Source organism: Nomascus leucogenys, chromosome 13 (assembly GCF_006542625.1).
Source record: "Nomascus leucogenys isolate Asia chromosome 13, Asia_NLE_v1, whole genome shotgun sequence".
Lineage (NCBI taxonomy): Eukaryota > Metazoa > Chordata > Mammalia > Primates > Hylobatidae > Nomascus > Nomascus leucogenys.
The window spans coordinates 35,758,330-35,774,617 of record NC_044393.1 but is presented as its reverse complement, the minus strand read 5'-3'; the positions used below and the strand labels follow the sequence as shown (position 1 = coordinate 35,774,617).

The following is a 16,288-nucleotide window of genomic DNA, read 5'->3' as shown; positions in this document are numbered from 1 at the left end:
GAGGTCAGAAGATTGAGACCATCCTGGCTAACACAATGAAACCCCGTCTCTAATAAAAATACAAAAAATTAGCTGGGCATGGTGGCTGGCGCCTGTAGTCCCAGCTACTCGGGAGGCTGAGGCAGGAGAATGGCGTGAACCCGGGAGGCAGAGCTTGCAGTGAGCTGAGATCGCACCACTGCACTCCAGCCTGGGCGATAGAGTGAGACTCTATCTCAAAAAAAGAAAAAAAAAAAAATTAGCTGGTGGCCGGAGGCGGTGGCTCATGTACTTTGGGAAGCTGAGGTGGGCAGATCATGAGGTCAGGAGTTCAAGACCAGCTTGGCCAATATGGAGAAACCCCATCTCTACTAAAACTACAAAAATTAGCCAGGCGTGGTGGTAGGCACCTGCAGTCCCAGCTACTCGGGAGGCTGAGGCACGAGAATTGCTTTAGCCCGGGAGGCGGAGGTTGCAGTGAGCCAAGATTGCACCACTGCACTCCAGCCTGGGCAACAGGGCAAGACTCTGTCTCAAAAAAAAAAAAAAAAAAAAGCTGGCATGGGCCAGGCGTGGTGGCTCATGCCTGTAATCCCAGCACTTAGGGAGGCTGAGGCGGGTAGATCACCTGATGTCAGTTCGGCCTGACCAATATGGAGAAACCCTGTCTCTACTAAAAATACAAAATTAGCCAGGTGTGGTGGCACATGCCTGTAATCCCGCTACTTGGGAGGCTGAGGCAGGAGAATCGCTTGAACCCGGGAGGCGGAGGTTGCGGTGAGCCGAGATCGTGCCATTACACTCCAGCCTGGGCAACAAGAGAAAAGTCTGTCTCAAAAAAAAAAAAAAAAAATTGGCTGGCATGGTGGGTTGGGCTTGTAGTCCCAGCTACTTGGGAATCTGAGGTAGGAGGATAGTTTGATGACCGCACCACTGCACTCCAGCCTGAGTGACAGAGCTAGACCCTGTCTCAACAATAGCAAAAAGAAAACAGAAGCTAAATGTTTGCAAATGAATCCAAGTAGATGGGCAACCACCATCAATGTTAACAGATTAAATTTGCCTTGTTAAAACAGAAGCTCTCAGGTTGAATAAAAAATAAAATCTTTGCCGGGCATGGTGGCTTACATGTGTAATTCCAGCACTTGGAGAGGCCAACACTGGAGAATTCCTTGAGGCTAGGAATTCGAGACTAGCCTGAGCAACATAATAAGATCCCATCTCTACAAAAGCATAAAAAATAAAAATTAGCTGGTCGTGGTGGTCGGTACCTATAGTCCCAGCTACTTGGGAGGCCGAGGCAAGAGGATCAATTGAACCCAGAAGTTTGAGGCTGCAGTGAGCTATGATTGCACCACTGCACTCCAGCCTGGGCAACAGAGCAAGACCCTATCTCTAAAAAAACACACACTTACGCCTGTAATCCCAGCACTTTAGGAGCCGAGGTGGGTGGATCACTTGAGGTCAGGAGTTCAAGACCAGCCTGGCCAACATGGTGAACATGGCCATCTCTACTAAAAATACAAACATTAGCTGGGTGCATTGGCAGGTGCCTGTAATCCCAGCTACTTGAGAGGCTGAGACAGGAGAATTGCTTGAACCTGGGAGGCAGAGGCTGCAGTGAGCTGAAAAACGCACTACTGCCCTCCATCCTTGGCAATAGAGCGAGAGTTGTCTCAAAAAAAAAAAAAAAAAAAAAAAAGAAAGAAAGAAGATAAAATGTAATAAAGGTATAAATCAATGAAACAAACACTATGGAGATTCAACACAACCAGAGGTTGGTTCTATAAAACAATCACATAAAAGGAGTCGGGTGAAGTGGCTCATGCCTGTAATCCTAGCACTTTGGGAGACTGAGACAGGTGGATCATTTGAGGTCGGGAGTTCGATACCAGCCTAGCGGACATGGTGAAACCCCATCTCTACTAAAAATAAAAAAATTAACCGGGCAGTAGTGGCACATGCCTGCAATGCCAGCTATTCCGGAGGCTGAGGCAGGAGAATCACTTCAACCCAGGAGGCAGAAGTTGCGTGAGCTGAGATCACACCACTGTACTCCAGTCTGAGCAACGGAGTGAGACCCTGTCTCAAAAGAAAAAAAAAAATCACATAAAAGGCACCAACAGAGAAGACCCGGCAGCACTGCCTGGAATTGGCTTACCCTTGGGGGCTGGGGACAACAGTGTGGCACTCGGGGGAGTGGACAAAGGTGAGAGTTAGCAGGGCCAGACCTGCAGGCCTGTTGGACATGTCTGGGCATTGTCCAGAGGGCAGTGGGGAGCCATGGACAGGTTTTGAGCGGGAAGTGGCATGGTCAGTCAGGGAGGCAGGGTGGGATGGCTCTGAAGATAACCTGGGGCCGAGCCCAGGCATGTGAGGCAGGCCAAGGCGCTGGGAGGCCAGGGGCAGGCTGGGGCAGGGAGCTTAGGAACCGGGGCTGATAGGCTCCTTGCTCAGTAGCTCTGCCCGGCTTAGCTGTGTGGTCCCGGACAAGCCACGGGGTCTCTCTGTGCCATAGGGTCCTCACAAGTGAAGTGATCTGTACAAGTCTACAAATGCCTTCCAGCCTGGGGCTGGGGACAAATACCCCAGTTACTGACTCAGCAGCCAGTCCCGTCCCTCCCCTTCCTCACCAACAGGACCCCATTTTGTCAGGGGCCTGTGAGCACACCTACTCTTACGGGTGAGCTTTGGCTGGCCTAACCCAAAGAAGGCAGCAGGCTGGTGGTGCTTGCCCAGCCTGGAGGGATTTAGGGGTGGGGACTCTGGGCAGGTTTCTCCTCCCTAAGAGCGCAGAGGCTCAGAAGAAGGAACCCATTTTGTGGCTGTCCCCTTGCCACGAGGAGGGACACTCAGACATGTGGAGGGTACCAGACAGGAGTGAGGAAGCCCTAGATGCCATCCCTGAACTTTCAGCCAGGCCTGGGACCACCCACTTCCCAACTTGAATTATAGTAAATTACAAATGTCCTTGGGGTTTAGTCACTGCTATTTTATTTTATTTATTTTATATTTTATGATTATTATTTTTTATAAGACAGGGTCTGACTGTGTCACCAGGCTGAAGTGCAGTGGTACGATCATAGCTCATTTCAGCCTCCGGTTCCTGGGCTCAAGCGATCATCCTGCCTCTGCCTTGCTAGTAATTGGGACCACCGGCATGCAACCCCATGCTCAATCTTTTTTTTTTTCCCCCTTCAAAGATGGGTTCTGGCTATGTCACCCAGCCTGGAGTGCAGTGGCTATTCACAGGCGGGATCCCACTACTGATTAGCACAGGATTTCCACCTGCTCCATTTCTGATCTGATTTGGTTCACCCCTCCTTAGGCAACCTGGTAGTCCCCTTGCACCTGGGAGGTCACCATGCTGATGCTGAACTTAGTGCAGACTCCAGCTAGACATAGCCCACGACAGCCCAGGCAGGAGTGCAGTGGCGTGATCATGGCTCACTGCAGCCTCTACCTCCTGGGCTCAAGCATCCTCCTGCCTCAGCCTCAGGAGTAGCTGGGACTCCAGGCGCGTGCCCCAGCACCCGGCTCTGCTAGGGTCTTGAAGCAGTAGCGTGGTGAAGGGCACAGACGCTGGAGCCTGAGTTTGAATCCCAGGTCTGCTGTTTATTATTTGTTCGTCCTTGGGCAAGTTATTCAACCTCTCTGTTCCTCAGTTTCCTGTCTGCAAATAGAGATAAAAATACTTCCTCCTTCACAGGGTTTATGTGATTCAAGGAGGAAAATATACGTAAAAGGCTTAAAACAGTGCTGGCACACACTCCTTTTTTCTTTTTCTTTTTTTTTTTTTTTTGAGACAAGAGTTTCACTCTTGTTGCCCAGGCTGGAGTGCAGTGGCGCAATCTCGGCTCACTGCAACCGCCGCCTCCCCGGCTCAAGCGATTCTCCTGCCTCAGCCTCCCGAGTAGCTGGGATTACAGGCGCCCGCCACCACGGCCAGCTAATTTTTGTATTTTTAGTGGAGATGGGGTTTCACCATATTGGCCAGGCTGGTCTTGAACTCCTGATCTGAGGTGATCCACCCGCCTTGGCCTCCCAAAGTGCTGGGATCACAGGCGTGAGCCACCGCTCCTGGCCCCACACTCTGTGTTTTTATTGCCTGTGGTTTAGCATGTTCATAGGCCGCGAACACAGCTGGGTTCTCTCTTTCACATCCCTGCACTAGCTGTTTAGCCCGCCAGGTGTGTCCTCCCCGTCTCCTTTTCCGGGGAATTTCAATCCCCAGCCACAGGCAACGAGTACACCCCGGAGAAGCCTTCCCTGCGCGGCGGCCTATCCTTTCCACTCGCCCCAGGACCCCTCCGCCGGCCCGCGTGCCCCAGGTTGGAGGGGTGAGGTGGGGTGTCTCTGGGCGGAGGTGGAACTCTCAATTGGCAGCCTAGGGCGAGGCTCACACGTGGCCCCCCGGACCGCCACGCGCCTGGCAGCGGGGCCTTTCTACGTTAGTTTCCTTCACCCGCGAGCGGCGCCGCTGGGCCTGGGGCTCGGGTCCTGGGGCTCGGGGCCTGGGGCTCGGGGCCTGGGGCTCGAGGCCTGGGGCACAGACTGGGCCCTGCCGGGCAGGCGGAAGAGCTAGCGCGCAAGCCGGGGCCGCCTCCGCTGCAGCCCCCTCCGCTGCAGCCCCCTCCGCTGCCGCCTGGATCGGCCGCTTCCTCCGCCCAGCCGCCCGGCTGATGGCGCTAAGTGATTCCGGGCACCGCGCTCCGGGGTGGCGCCGACCCGCAGGGCCCTGGGGGCCGCCGGAGCCGCGCTCATGCTGCTCTTAGCAGTCTGCGCACAGCGCGCCTCATTAGGGGCTGCCGGGCCGACAGGGGCGTGCGCCCAGCGCTGCGCCTCCCAATTTGTGCTCGACCCCGGCCCCCGAGCTTCCGCGCCCTCGGGTCCCCGAGGCCCGCGCTGTTTCCTGTCTCTCCTGGTGACTTCACTCTTCATCTCAGCACCCGCGGGTGTCTGGCTGCGTGGGGGCTGGGAGTGCGGACAGGCCTAGCTCTTCCCTAAGTCTAGCAACGGGAATGTCTGTGGGACCCCAGGGCCGCAGTCATTGTCCCCAGCGGGTGCGACAGGCCACGTCACTTGGAACACGGAGCTAGGGTTGAGCGTCTCTAGATGCGAATCTACAGGTCTTGCTGCCGTACGGGTTTTCCATATAGAAACGAGTTTGTCAAAAGTATTTTTCTTCGTTTATTTTGCCTTTTACTTAGGTTATTTTTGCAAGTAAGAATTTTTATTGTCTTTTCATTTCTGATTTCTTTTAAGCTTAATGTAACCCCCCTCTAGAGATATGATAAATATTCAGATCTGGCTTCCAGCATCCCCTCCCCGCAGCTCCCCGGCCCTTGTCAGCTGATTTTTTTTTTGAGACGGAGTCTCACTCTGTCGCCCAGGCTGGAGTGCAGTGGCGCGATCTTGGCTCACTGCAACCTCTGCCTCCCGGGTTCAAGTGATTCTCCTGCCTCAGCCTCCCAAGCAGCTAAGACTACAGGCGCGCGCCACCATGCCCAGCTCATTTTTTTGTATTTTTGGTGGAGACGGGGTTTCACCATGTTGGCCAGGATGGTCTTGAACTCCTGACCTCGTGATCTGCCCGCCTTGGCCTCCCAAAGTGCTGGGATTACAGGCGCGAGCCACCGCGCCTGGCTTGTCAGCTGATTTTATTCTGTTTAGCTCTTCAATCCAGCTGAGATGTGCCTTGGTCTGGAAAGAGCAGAAGGTGTGCCCCGCCCTCCTTTTTCACTTGGTCCTGCAGTGGATCCATTTCAGTTCCATACCTGTCCGCCTCAGGCCCAGCATTTTTCTCAGAGGTTTCTCATCCCTGCTCAATGTATCCTCTTTGATTCAATTCAGTAAGCAGGTCTTGGGCTCCTACAACATCTTTTGTTTGCTCTTGTTTCCCTCTTCATAGTTTACAGAGCATTTGTGTGGGTCCTCAAAAATACTACTGGAGGCTGGGCACAGTGGCTCACACCTGTAATCCCAGCACTTTGGGAGGCGGAGGTAGGCGGATCACTTGAGGTCAGGAGTTCGAGACCAGCCTGGCCAACATGGTGAAACTCCATTTCTACTAAAAATACAAAAATTAGCCGGGCATGGTGGTGAGCATCTGTAATCCCAGCTACTAAGGAGGCCGAGGCACGAGAATTGCTTGAACCCAGGAGGCAGCGGCTGCAGTGAGCCAACAGGTGAAAAGAGAGAAAGCTGGACTTACTGCTACCAGCAGTGTTCTTTTGAAAATGAGGCCAGCTAGGCATGGTGGCTCATGCCTGTAATCCTGGCACTTTGGGAGGTCAAGGTGGGCACATCACTTGGGCTTGGGAGTTTGAGACCAGCCTGGGGAAAATGGTGAAATCCTGTCTCCAGAAAAACAAAAATTAGCTGGGCATGGTGCTGTGGTCCCAGCTACTCGGGAGGCTGAGGTGGGAGGATCACTCTTAAGCCCAGGAGGTAGAGGTTGCAGTGAGCCATGATTGCACCACTGCACTCCAACCTGGGCGACAGAGTGAGACACTGTCTCAAAAAAAAAGAAAAGAAAAAGAACATGAAGCCAATGGCCAGGCACAGTGGCTCACGCCTGTAATCCCAGCACTTTGGGAGGCCAAGGTGGGAGGATTACTTGGGACCAGGAGTTTGAGACTAGCTTGGGCAACACAGTGAGACCCTCATCTCTACAAAAAAAAAATTAAAAAAGAAAAAAGATAGAAAGAAAATGAGGCTGTGCCCTCTCTGGCAGTAGTAGAGACGTTCTACGGTATATACAGCAGGGGAATAAGAAACAGAAGGTGTGGGCAGGGCAGATGCTCTGCTAAGATTAGTTAACTGTTACTTCTTCTCAGAAAAGGTGGTCTAAGGGTAAGGAAGTACTTTATAGAACATTCTGACATCTGGGGTTTAATCTGGAGGCTTGCAACGTTTTATTATGTAAGGATTGCAGAAATCTTAACCCTTTATAGCACCCTTATCTGATTCCCTTAAGACCTCAGTGGGGCAGGAAATGGGGTTAGTACTTCAAGTAAATAACCTTGGGAACAGGTGTGACTTGCCCTGGGTCACACAGGTCTCCTTGGAGAGCTGAAGCTGGTACCCAGAGCTTCCCTTCCTTCTTTCCATAATTTATTGAATATCCTCTACCTGGAGTGGGGTTATCGTACTGAGCATGAAAGGTAGAGTCCTTCCTTTCTGCCCTGGTGTTTCATTTTAAAGGGGTTACAGGTATACACACACAAAAAGATAGACACACAAAAAATGAATTGTGAATTGCAGTAGGTGCTATGAAATTCATCAACATAGTCCCAGACAGAAGATAATAGAGATGGGGGATGCTCTAGATAGGGCAGTCAGGGAAGCCTCCTCTTAAAAGATGCCATTTAAGCCAATCAAATGAATCCTGAGGAGGGTGCGGGTAGAGGAATCTTCCAGGACATGGAAACAGCAGGATCTCAGATCCCAAAGCAGCAGTTGGAGTCGAGACTGATTTTAGAGGTAGAACTAAGAAGAGTGAGGGAAAGAGAAGACCCAGGGTGAGTCTCAGGTTCTGGGAGGAGCAGCTGGTTAGATGGTGGTGCGATCACAGAGGTGGGAACCCTGGAAGATCAGGGAAACAGCTGAGAATCTGGAGTTGCGTGTTGACCTTGTTAAGTTGGAGAAGCCTATTGGATATCCAAGGGGAGGTGTCACTGGGCAGTTGAAACTATAAGTCTGGCTCTTTGGGGAGAGGCCCAGGATGGAAATACCAATTTGGGAATTATTAGCTTGTAGTAAGTATATAAAATTGTGGGATCACCCAGGAAGAGAAGGGACACAGGACTGATTCCTGGGATGCTCCAACGTTTAGAAGTCAAGGTCAAAGAGGAGGAGCCAGAAAAGGAGACTGAGAGAGAACATCCAGTATAACAGAACGAAAACCAAGAGAGTGTAGCATCAGTGGAACCAAACAAAGTGTATTTCAGAAAAGGTTAAGTGTGGCCGGGCATGGTGGCTCATGCCTGTAATTCCAGCACTTTGGGAGTCCGAGGCAGGCGGATCACAAGGTGAGGAGATTGAGACCATTCTGGCTAACACGGTGAAACCCCGTCTCTACTAAAAATACAAAAAATTAGCTGGGCGCGGTGGTGGGCACCTGTAGTCCCAGCTACTCGGAAGGCTGAGGCAGGAGAATGGCGTGAACCCGGGAGGTGGAGCTTGCAGTGAGCAGAGATCACGCCACTGCACTCCAGCCTGGGCGACAGAGCAAGACTCTGTCTCAGAAAAAAAAAAAAAAAAGAAAAGGATAAGTGTTCACCCATGTCAAATGCTGCTAGATCATGTGAAATAAGGACATAGACATGACCACCACATTTTTCGTTTTTTTTTTTTTTTGAGACGGAGTCTTGCTCTGTTGCCCAGGCTGGAGTGCAGTGGTGTGATCTTGGCTCACTGCAACCTACGCCTCCTGGGTTCAGGTGATTCTCCTGTCTCAGCCTCCTGAGTAGCTGGGATTACAGGCAGGCGCCACCATGCCTGACTAATTTTTCTATTTTTAGTAGAGACAAGGTTTTACCAGCTGGCTAGGCTGGTCTCGAACACCTGACCTCGTGATCCATCGGCCTCGGCCTCCCAAAGTGCTGGGATTACAGGCGTGAGCCACCGTGCCCGGCCCACCACCACATTTTTCAATATGGAGGTAGTTTAAGACCTTGACAACAGGAGTTTCAATGGGCTGGTTTGGGCAGAAGCCCAGGTGGAGGGAGTTGAAGAATAAATGTTGACTTCTGGATAAATGGCAGGTGGAGTGAGACCCCATCTCTAAAAACAAAAACAAAAACAAAAAAAGGGCAGATGGACTACAAATGAAAAACCAAGACAACCACTAACTCCAAGGAATACAAAAAGTTGTTCACAGATAGAAAGATCATCATAATATACTATGTGGCTTAGCTCAGAGGGCATAATTGCAATCTAACTTGTAATACTGATCTATCATGACGTCATCATATCTAGAAAATAGTGCATGAAGGGTATACATCAAGGGAGCGGGGAGGAACTGGTGAAGGAGCTGACTCCTTTCTTTCAAAAGGATGAATGAATCAGGATCATGAGCTGAGATGTAGGAGATAAAAGGACCGAGAAGATGTAAAAAGTAGATTGGGAAAGGAAACCTGTAAGGGATGTGTAGAAGGTGTGCAGTGTCTGGGGGGGTCCATGTGACATATGGGGTGATGTGTTGGAAATGCAGCCAGTCAGCACAGTATAGAGACTTTTCCCAGTCAGTCAAGATTCTGAGAAGGTAGGTCCTGGGAGAAAGGGGCCTTGATGTGGGAGGCCGGTCTTAGAATGAAGATCCTGGTAGACAGATCTGGTCAGCACAGAGGTCCTGGCTGTCCCATGGCTTGGGCCCTTCAGTCAGTCTGGCCTCATCCGTTTTCAGTTGTTGACTCAACCCCCTGCGGTGAAGAAGGGGTAAGGTGCTGGGCCAAGGCACCTTAGCCAGGCCTCCAGCCTCCCTCCTCAGCTAGCCTCACAACCCACGGAGTCTCAATGGCGCAACGGCCTCAGACCAAGCTTGTTTCCAGGCCATGAGTAGAATGAAAATGTCCCTCCTAGACTAATCCAGGAAGCTGCTCTCTCTGGAAAAATCTCCTAGCTCTTAACAAGAATAATGGCATTGGCCAGGCATGGTGGTTCATGCCTGTAATCCCAGCACTTTGGGAGGCTGAGTGGGGTGGATTACCTGAGGCCAGGAGTTTGAGATCAGCCTGGCCAACATGGTGAAACCCCATCTCTACTAAAAATACAAAAATTAGCTGGACGTGGAGATGGGCGCCTGTAATCTCAGCTTCTCAGGAGGCTGAGGCAGGAGAATCGCTTGAACCCAGGAGGCAGAGGTTGCAGTGAGCTAAGATCGCATCACTGCACTCCAGCCTGGGCAACAAGAGCAAAACTCCATCTCAAACAAAACAAAACAAAACAAAACAAAACAAAAGAGTAATGGCATTACTAATGCAATACTACTGTTCATCAACTTTACAATGGTGCAGCCACTTTTTTTTTTTTTTTGAGATGGAGTCTCACTCTGTTGCCCAGGCTGGAGTGCAGTGGTGCGAACTCGGCTCACTGCAAGCTCTGCCTCCTGGGTCCACGCCATTCTCCTGCCTCAGCCTCCTGAGTAGCTGGGACTACAGGCGCCCGCCACCATGCCCAGCTAATTTTTTTTTTTTTTGTATTTTTAGAAGAGACGGGGTTTCACCATGTTAGCCAGGATGGTCTCGATCTCCTGACCTCGTGATCCACCTGCCTCGGACTCCCAAAGTGCTGGGATTACAGGCATGAGCCACCGCGCCCGGCCACGTGCAGGCACTTTTCTAAAGCTACTTTTTCTTTTGAAACAGGGTCTCACTCTCACCCAAGCTGGAGTGCAGCGGCTCAGGTATGGCTCACTGCAGCCTGGGCTCAAGCGATTCTCCCACCTCAGCCTCCCGAGTAGCTGGGACCACAGGCATGCGCTACCACACCTGGCCAATTTTTAAATTATCTGTAGTGATAAGGTCTCTCTATGTTGCCCAGGCTGGTCTCGAACTCCTGGCCTCAAGTGATCCTTCTGCCTTTGCCGCTCAAAGTGTTGGGATTACAGGCGTGAGCCACCGTGCCCAGTCTTAAAGCTATTTTTTTAATTAAAAATGTATTTATAGGCCGGGCATGGCGGCTCACACCTGTAATCCCAGCACTTTGGGAGGCCAAGGCAGGAGGATCACAAGGTCAGGTTCGAGACCAGCCTGGCCAACATGGCAAAACCCCATCTTTAGTAAAAATACAAAAAATTAGCAAGGCGTGGTGGTGGGCGCCTGTAATCCCAGCTATTTGGGAGGCCGAGGCAAGAGAATCACTTCAACCCGGGAGTCAGAAGTTGCAGTGAGCTGAGATCATGCCACTGCACTCCAGTCTGGGCAACAGAACGGGACTCTGTCTCAAAAAAAAAAAAAAAAAAAAAAAAAGTATTTATTTATTTATTTATTTTTTGAGACGGAGTCTCGCTCTGTCACCCAGGCTGGAGTGCAGTGGCGCGATCTCGGCTCACTGCAAGCTCCGCCTCCCGGGTTCACGCCACTCTCCTGCCTCAGCCTCTCCAAGTAGCTGGGACTACAGGCGCCCGCCACCACGCCCAGCTAATTTTTTTGTATTTTTAGTAGAGACGGGGTTTCACCGTGGTCTCGATCTCCTGACCTCGTGATCCGCCCACCTTGGCCTCCCAAAGTGCTGGGATTACAAGCGTGAGCCACCGTGCCCGGCCTATTTATTTATTTAAAATTAGAGATGGGGCCGAGCACAGTGGCTCATGCCTATAATCCCAGCACTTTGGGAGGCCGAGGCGGATGGATCACTTGAAGCCAGGAGTTCAAGACCAGACTGGCAAATATGGTGAAACCCCGTTTCTACTAAAAATACAAAAATTAACCTGGCTTGATGATGCGTGCCTGTAATCCCAGCTACTTGGGAGGCTAAGGCAGGAGGATCGCTTGAACCCGGGAGGTGGAGGTTGTACTGAGCTGAGATTGTGCCACTGCACACCAGCCTGGGTTGACAGAGTGAGACTCTGCCTCAAAAAAAAAAAAAAAAAAAAATTAGAGATGGGGTCTTGCTGTGTTGCCGAGACTGGTCTCTACCTCCTGTCTGGGTCTCCCAAGTAGCTGGGATTACAGGCATAAGCTGCCATGCCTGGCTCTAAAGCTTTTGTATAATAAATTATTTATTTCAGTCCTCACATTGACCCTAGGAGGTGGGTACCATGATTTTCCTTACTTCACACTGGCAGAAAGTAAGGCGCGGAGAAGTCCAGTGAGCTGCCCAAGCCATGAAGTTTCAAGCAACAGAGGCCAGACCCTGAGCCAGGCTACTGGGAGCCAGTGTTCCTGCAATAACAACTGCCCAGTGTTGCCTCTCAAAGGATCCTTGCAGTCCCTGAGGGGTCATTCCTGAAAAGGCCGATGCCATGGCCTGAGTGTAGGAGGCCACTCCTGGGTTGCTGGCCCCTCACTGCCCTTGATGGAGACAGGGCTGCTGTGTCCCCTGGAATTTCCTCGCAGCACCCGTGTGCACCCTGGAGAGGAGGCCAAGAGCCTGTGGGAACTGCGAGAGCTGGAGACTGCACACAGCTTGAGAAGCAGGGGGTACCCGGCCTGAACCCCAGACCAGCAGGGCACTCTGGTGGCCCAGGGAGAGAGGCCATGTCCTCTTTAGACCTGCCACCTTGGGATTAGGGACCAAAAGTGGCTTTCTCGGGCTGGGTCCATTTAGGTATGGCTCCTTCTGCACCTTCCCCCAGGCCCAGACACCCCCCCGCTCTCCCACCCCAGGCCTGAGATATACCTGCCCTGGTTGCCACATACTAAGGTCCTGGTGGGCGTAGGAATTGGGACAAACAGTTGTCAGGTTTCCTGGGGCTCCCCCCACCTTTGAACCTTACTTGGCATGGAGTTCTTGTTCCCCATAGTAACTCCCCACACTCATGTTTCTACCTGGGAGGGGGTGATGGGTTATGTGCCAAATGTGTCCCCAAGGCCCCCAGTTTCAGGGCCTGAGTCCCCATTCCCTGCTCTATGGGGGTACGGGGGTGTCATGTCTTGCACTTTCCCCAGCAGCCTGCCACCCCCCTACCCTATGAGAACAAGCCCCTCTCATTCTGTGTCCCTTGACTCCACGACCGCGGCTGCCTTGTCCACGAGGCAGGGATTCCCGTCTCTGGTGCAGCCCCTGTCCTCACCACTCTGGGCTTGTGCTGTTCTTGGTCCCTTATCTTGTTGTCACAGGTCTGACCCTCCCCACACACCTGGCTGTCCCCTGCCCCACAGCTCCTAGGCCAGGGCCTGTCCCTGCCCCTAACACCCAGCCCCTCGGTTCCTCTTACCCTCTTCTTGGACCCTAAGCCATTTCTGGGTAATCAGAAAGCTCAGAGACGGTCTCCAGGTGACCCCGCAGTCTGTCCCTCTCCCTGAATCCAGAACGCTGCAGTCACAGTAGAGGCAATTGCTGTCATTCCGCGGCCCACGACAGCCTGGTGGCCCGTACCCCTCCCCCATGATCCCCTGTACAGACAGGCCCACGTGTGTCCCCAGATGCCTGAATCACTGCTGACGGCTGGGGACCTGGGGGCCGTGGGCTCCTGGGGAGCCACTGGGGAGGGGGTGGCGGCCGTGTCTTGCCTCCAAGGGAACACCTGCGGACATAAATAGGCAGCCAGCAGAGGCAGCAGCACAGAACCAGCAAGCAGCGCTGCATACGGGGTCCACCTGTGTGCACCAGGATGCCCGACACCATGCTGCCCGCCTGCTTCCTCGGCCTACTGGCCTTCTCCTCTGCGTGCTACTTCCAGAACTGCCCGAGGGGCGGCAAGAGGGCCATGTCCGACCTGGAGCTGAGACAGGTACTTCCCACTGTGGGCCATCTCAGGGCTGCCATAGTGGGCAGTGCTGACACCCTGGGTCAGGGGCTAGGAAAGAGGGAAGTCATGGGTGGTGGTAGCCTTTAGGGGAGGTGCGGCGGAGGAAGAGGGAGGCACAGCATGGCTGGGCAGAGGAGCCAATGGGGTGGGCCAGAGGGGACCAGGCTTTGGAGGAGGCTGGGAGAGGCTGAAGGGGCTCCTGGTCACTGTTGCCATCCAGGCAGGGATGCAGGGAAATGAGGGATGCTTCCCCGGTGACTGGGCTTGGGGCTAGATAGGGAGAACGGGGCATCATGGCCTCCCCTGTGCCCATGGCGTTCTTGCATCTGGACTGGCTGGGGCAGCAGAGGCTCCATCCTACCTAGCATTGGAGGCTTTCCTCATCCATCCCCAGCCTCCCAGCCACAGGCACCCAGGCCCCCACACAGAAGATGGCCGCTGGTCTGAGCGCACTTGAGTGGGGCATCCTGTGGGGAAGTTCTGCTGGGAACCTGGCCTAATTCTGTAGTGCTGGACGTTTCCTCCATTTCCAGCAGAGCTGAAGGAAATCCAGTCACGATGTGCATGCAATTCTGTCCAGGCTCAATGATGAGCCGTTGAGCAAATTACACCACACCAGGCTCAGCTAGAAGTCTAATGCGCTATCCATTGCGCCAGAGAACCGGCTGTTGAGCAGATGAGAGTGGCCGGGTCGGCAACCCCCGCAGCCTTTCTTCCTCCTGCTGGGCTCCTTTAGGGTCCTGAGGCACCTGGGTGTCCGTGCTCTCCTCTAGGGCTCAGGCCCCTGCCACCCACCTGATAGGTCATAGGTGGCTGAGCAGGGGTCAGGGCTCCAGCTGAGGCCGACAAGCTTGGCGGGGGCCAGGGGCAAGGCAAGAGAGGAGACAGGAAATGGGAGGAAGGGCCGGGGTTCTGGATGGGCAGGGCCTCTCTGCATGGTGTAATGGGGAAGGGGGTGGGCCCGGGCTCAAGCCGCAGCAGTGCGAGGAGGGAGGAAGGGTCTGGAATGGGGGAGGGTGGGGCAGCTGCAAGAGTGGCGCCCACCAGCGATGGCCCCGAGGCTCGAGGAAGGGCTCCCCATGCTGTAGTCCACGGGAGACCCGTCCCTAGCTGAGGGTGAGGACGCTGAGGGCTATCACTGAGAGGTCATCCAAGAAACCAAGGTGCTGAGCAGATTCGGACGCCCCGCCCGTGACCGCGGTCGAGGCCCAGATGGCGCCCGAGCGCGCCTGCAGCTGCAGCCCCCAGTGTCCCGCCCGCACTCCGAGCCCCGGACCCCAGCATCCCTGCATCGCGGGGTTCCCCTCTAACCCCTCGACTCCCACCTCCCCTCCTCCCGCTCATCCCGCCCGTCCCCGCAGTGCCTCCCCTGCGGCCCCGGGGACAAAGGCCGCTGCTTCGGGCCCAGCATCTGCTGCGCGGACGAGCTGGGCTGCTTTGTGGGCACGGCTGAGGCGCTGCGCTGCCAGGAGGAGAACTACCTGCCGTCGCCCTGCCAGTCCGGCCAGAAGGCGTGCGGGAGCGGGGGCCGCTGCGCCGCCTTCGGCGTCTGCTGCAACGACGGTGCGCGGCAGGGGCGGGCCTGGGGCTGGGGCGGGGGCAGACCGTTTGAGTCGGGGGACGCGGGCCTGCGGCGGGGTGGGGGCGGGTCGGGCCCGGCAGGGAGGCTGTGGGCCCCTGCATCCCGACCTGCGCCCACCCCAGGGCGCCCGTGCTCACACGTCCTCCCCGCAGAGAGCTGCATGACCGAGCCCGAGTGCCGCGAGGGCTTTCACCGCCGCGCCCGCGCCAGCGACCGGAGCAACGCCACGCAGCTGGACGGGCCGGCTGGGGCCTTGCTGCTGCGGCTGGTGCAGCTGGCCGGGGCGCCCGAGCCCTTCGAGCCCGCCCAGCCCGACGTCTACTGAGCCCCCCGCTAGCCCCACCGGCGCGCTCTTTGCGCCCGCCCCTGCAGCACGGACAATAAACCTCTGCCAATGCACGGCCTCGCGTCTGTCTCAGTCTCTGGCGGGAAGAGGGAAGGGGAGAGAGGTGGGGGCGCGGACCCCCGCCACCACGCCGACCGGCCAGTCGCCGGACCTGAGGTCAGGGGCAGATCCACCCCAGAGAAGCGACAGGTCCCGTAGAGGAAGCGATCTGGGACCCGCAGAGGTGTCGCTAGACCGAGGGACAGGGCGAATTGGGAGGCAGGGGAGGGGGAGACCAGAGGCCGATAGTGGCCTTGGAGGGGGTGGGTTGGGGATCCTCCGGCAGAGGGAAAGAAGTAAAGGCAGAGAGGGGAAAGGCCTGGAGGACAAGACAGCAAGAGACCCAGAGACAAGAGACAGCAGAATATTGGAGAGAGATGCAGAGACATTGACAGAGACGGAGAGAAGAGTGAGAGAGGCAGAGGGGACAGGCCAAGGGGTGACCATTCTGTTCCCATTTTCATCCCAGGAGACACTGAAACACACACAGCTCAGGGACCCACCCTGGTCCCGGGATTCCCAGTGCAATGTCTGTTTCACCCAAGGCAGTGCTCGTGTGTAGTGGCGGTGGGGACATCACTGTCTGTCCAGTGCACCCACCATTAGGGCCCCTCAGCCAGAGTGGGGGACCCCTAACAGATACAGCCCCACACAACCCCAAACACACTTGGACAGAAACACAGACAAGAAAATAACTGCTAAGAACGTGTCCGCAACCCTTGACCACAACCACAGAGACCCTGAGCCCCACATTCAGAGCCACAGACACACCCAGAGAAACACAGACACACCCGACACGAGGATGGGCAGGAGCATGTACATACAGGCTCACGCAAGCAGGAGTGCACTCACATTAGCTCCCGGACACAAAGACCTTCCGCCCTTTGACATGAGCCCCTTTGGCGAAAAGACATCCAGCAGCGCT

General features: G+C 54.6%; 1 protein-coding gene across 1 annotated transcript; it reads left to right on the top strand.

Annotated features, from left to right (window-relative positions):
- Window positions 1–12,526: 12,526 nt before the first annotated feature.
- On the top strand, window positions 12,527–15,378 carry AVP (arginine vasopressin). The gene is made up of 3 exons (XM_003277950.3): window positions 12,527–13,378; window positions 14,758–14,959; window positions 15,131–15,378. Exons 1-3 carry the CDS (start codon window positions 13,259–13,261, stop codon window positions 15,301–15,303), a joined length of 495 nt encoding a protein of 164 aa, XP_003277998.2. The 5' UTR covers window positions 12,527–13,258; the 3' UTR covers window positions 15,304–15,378.
- The last annotated feature ends 910 nt before the right edge of the window (window positions 15,379–16,288 follow it).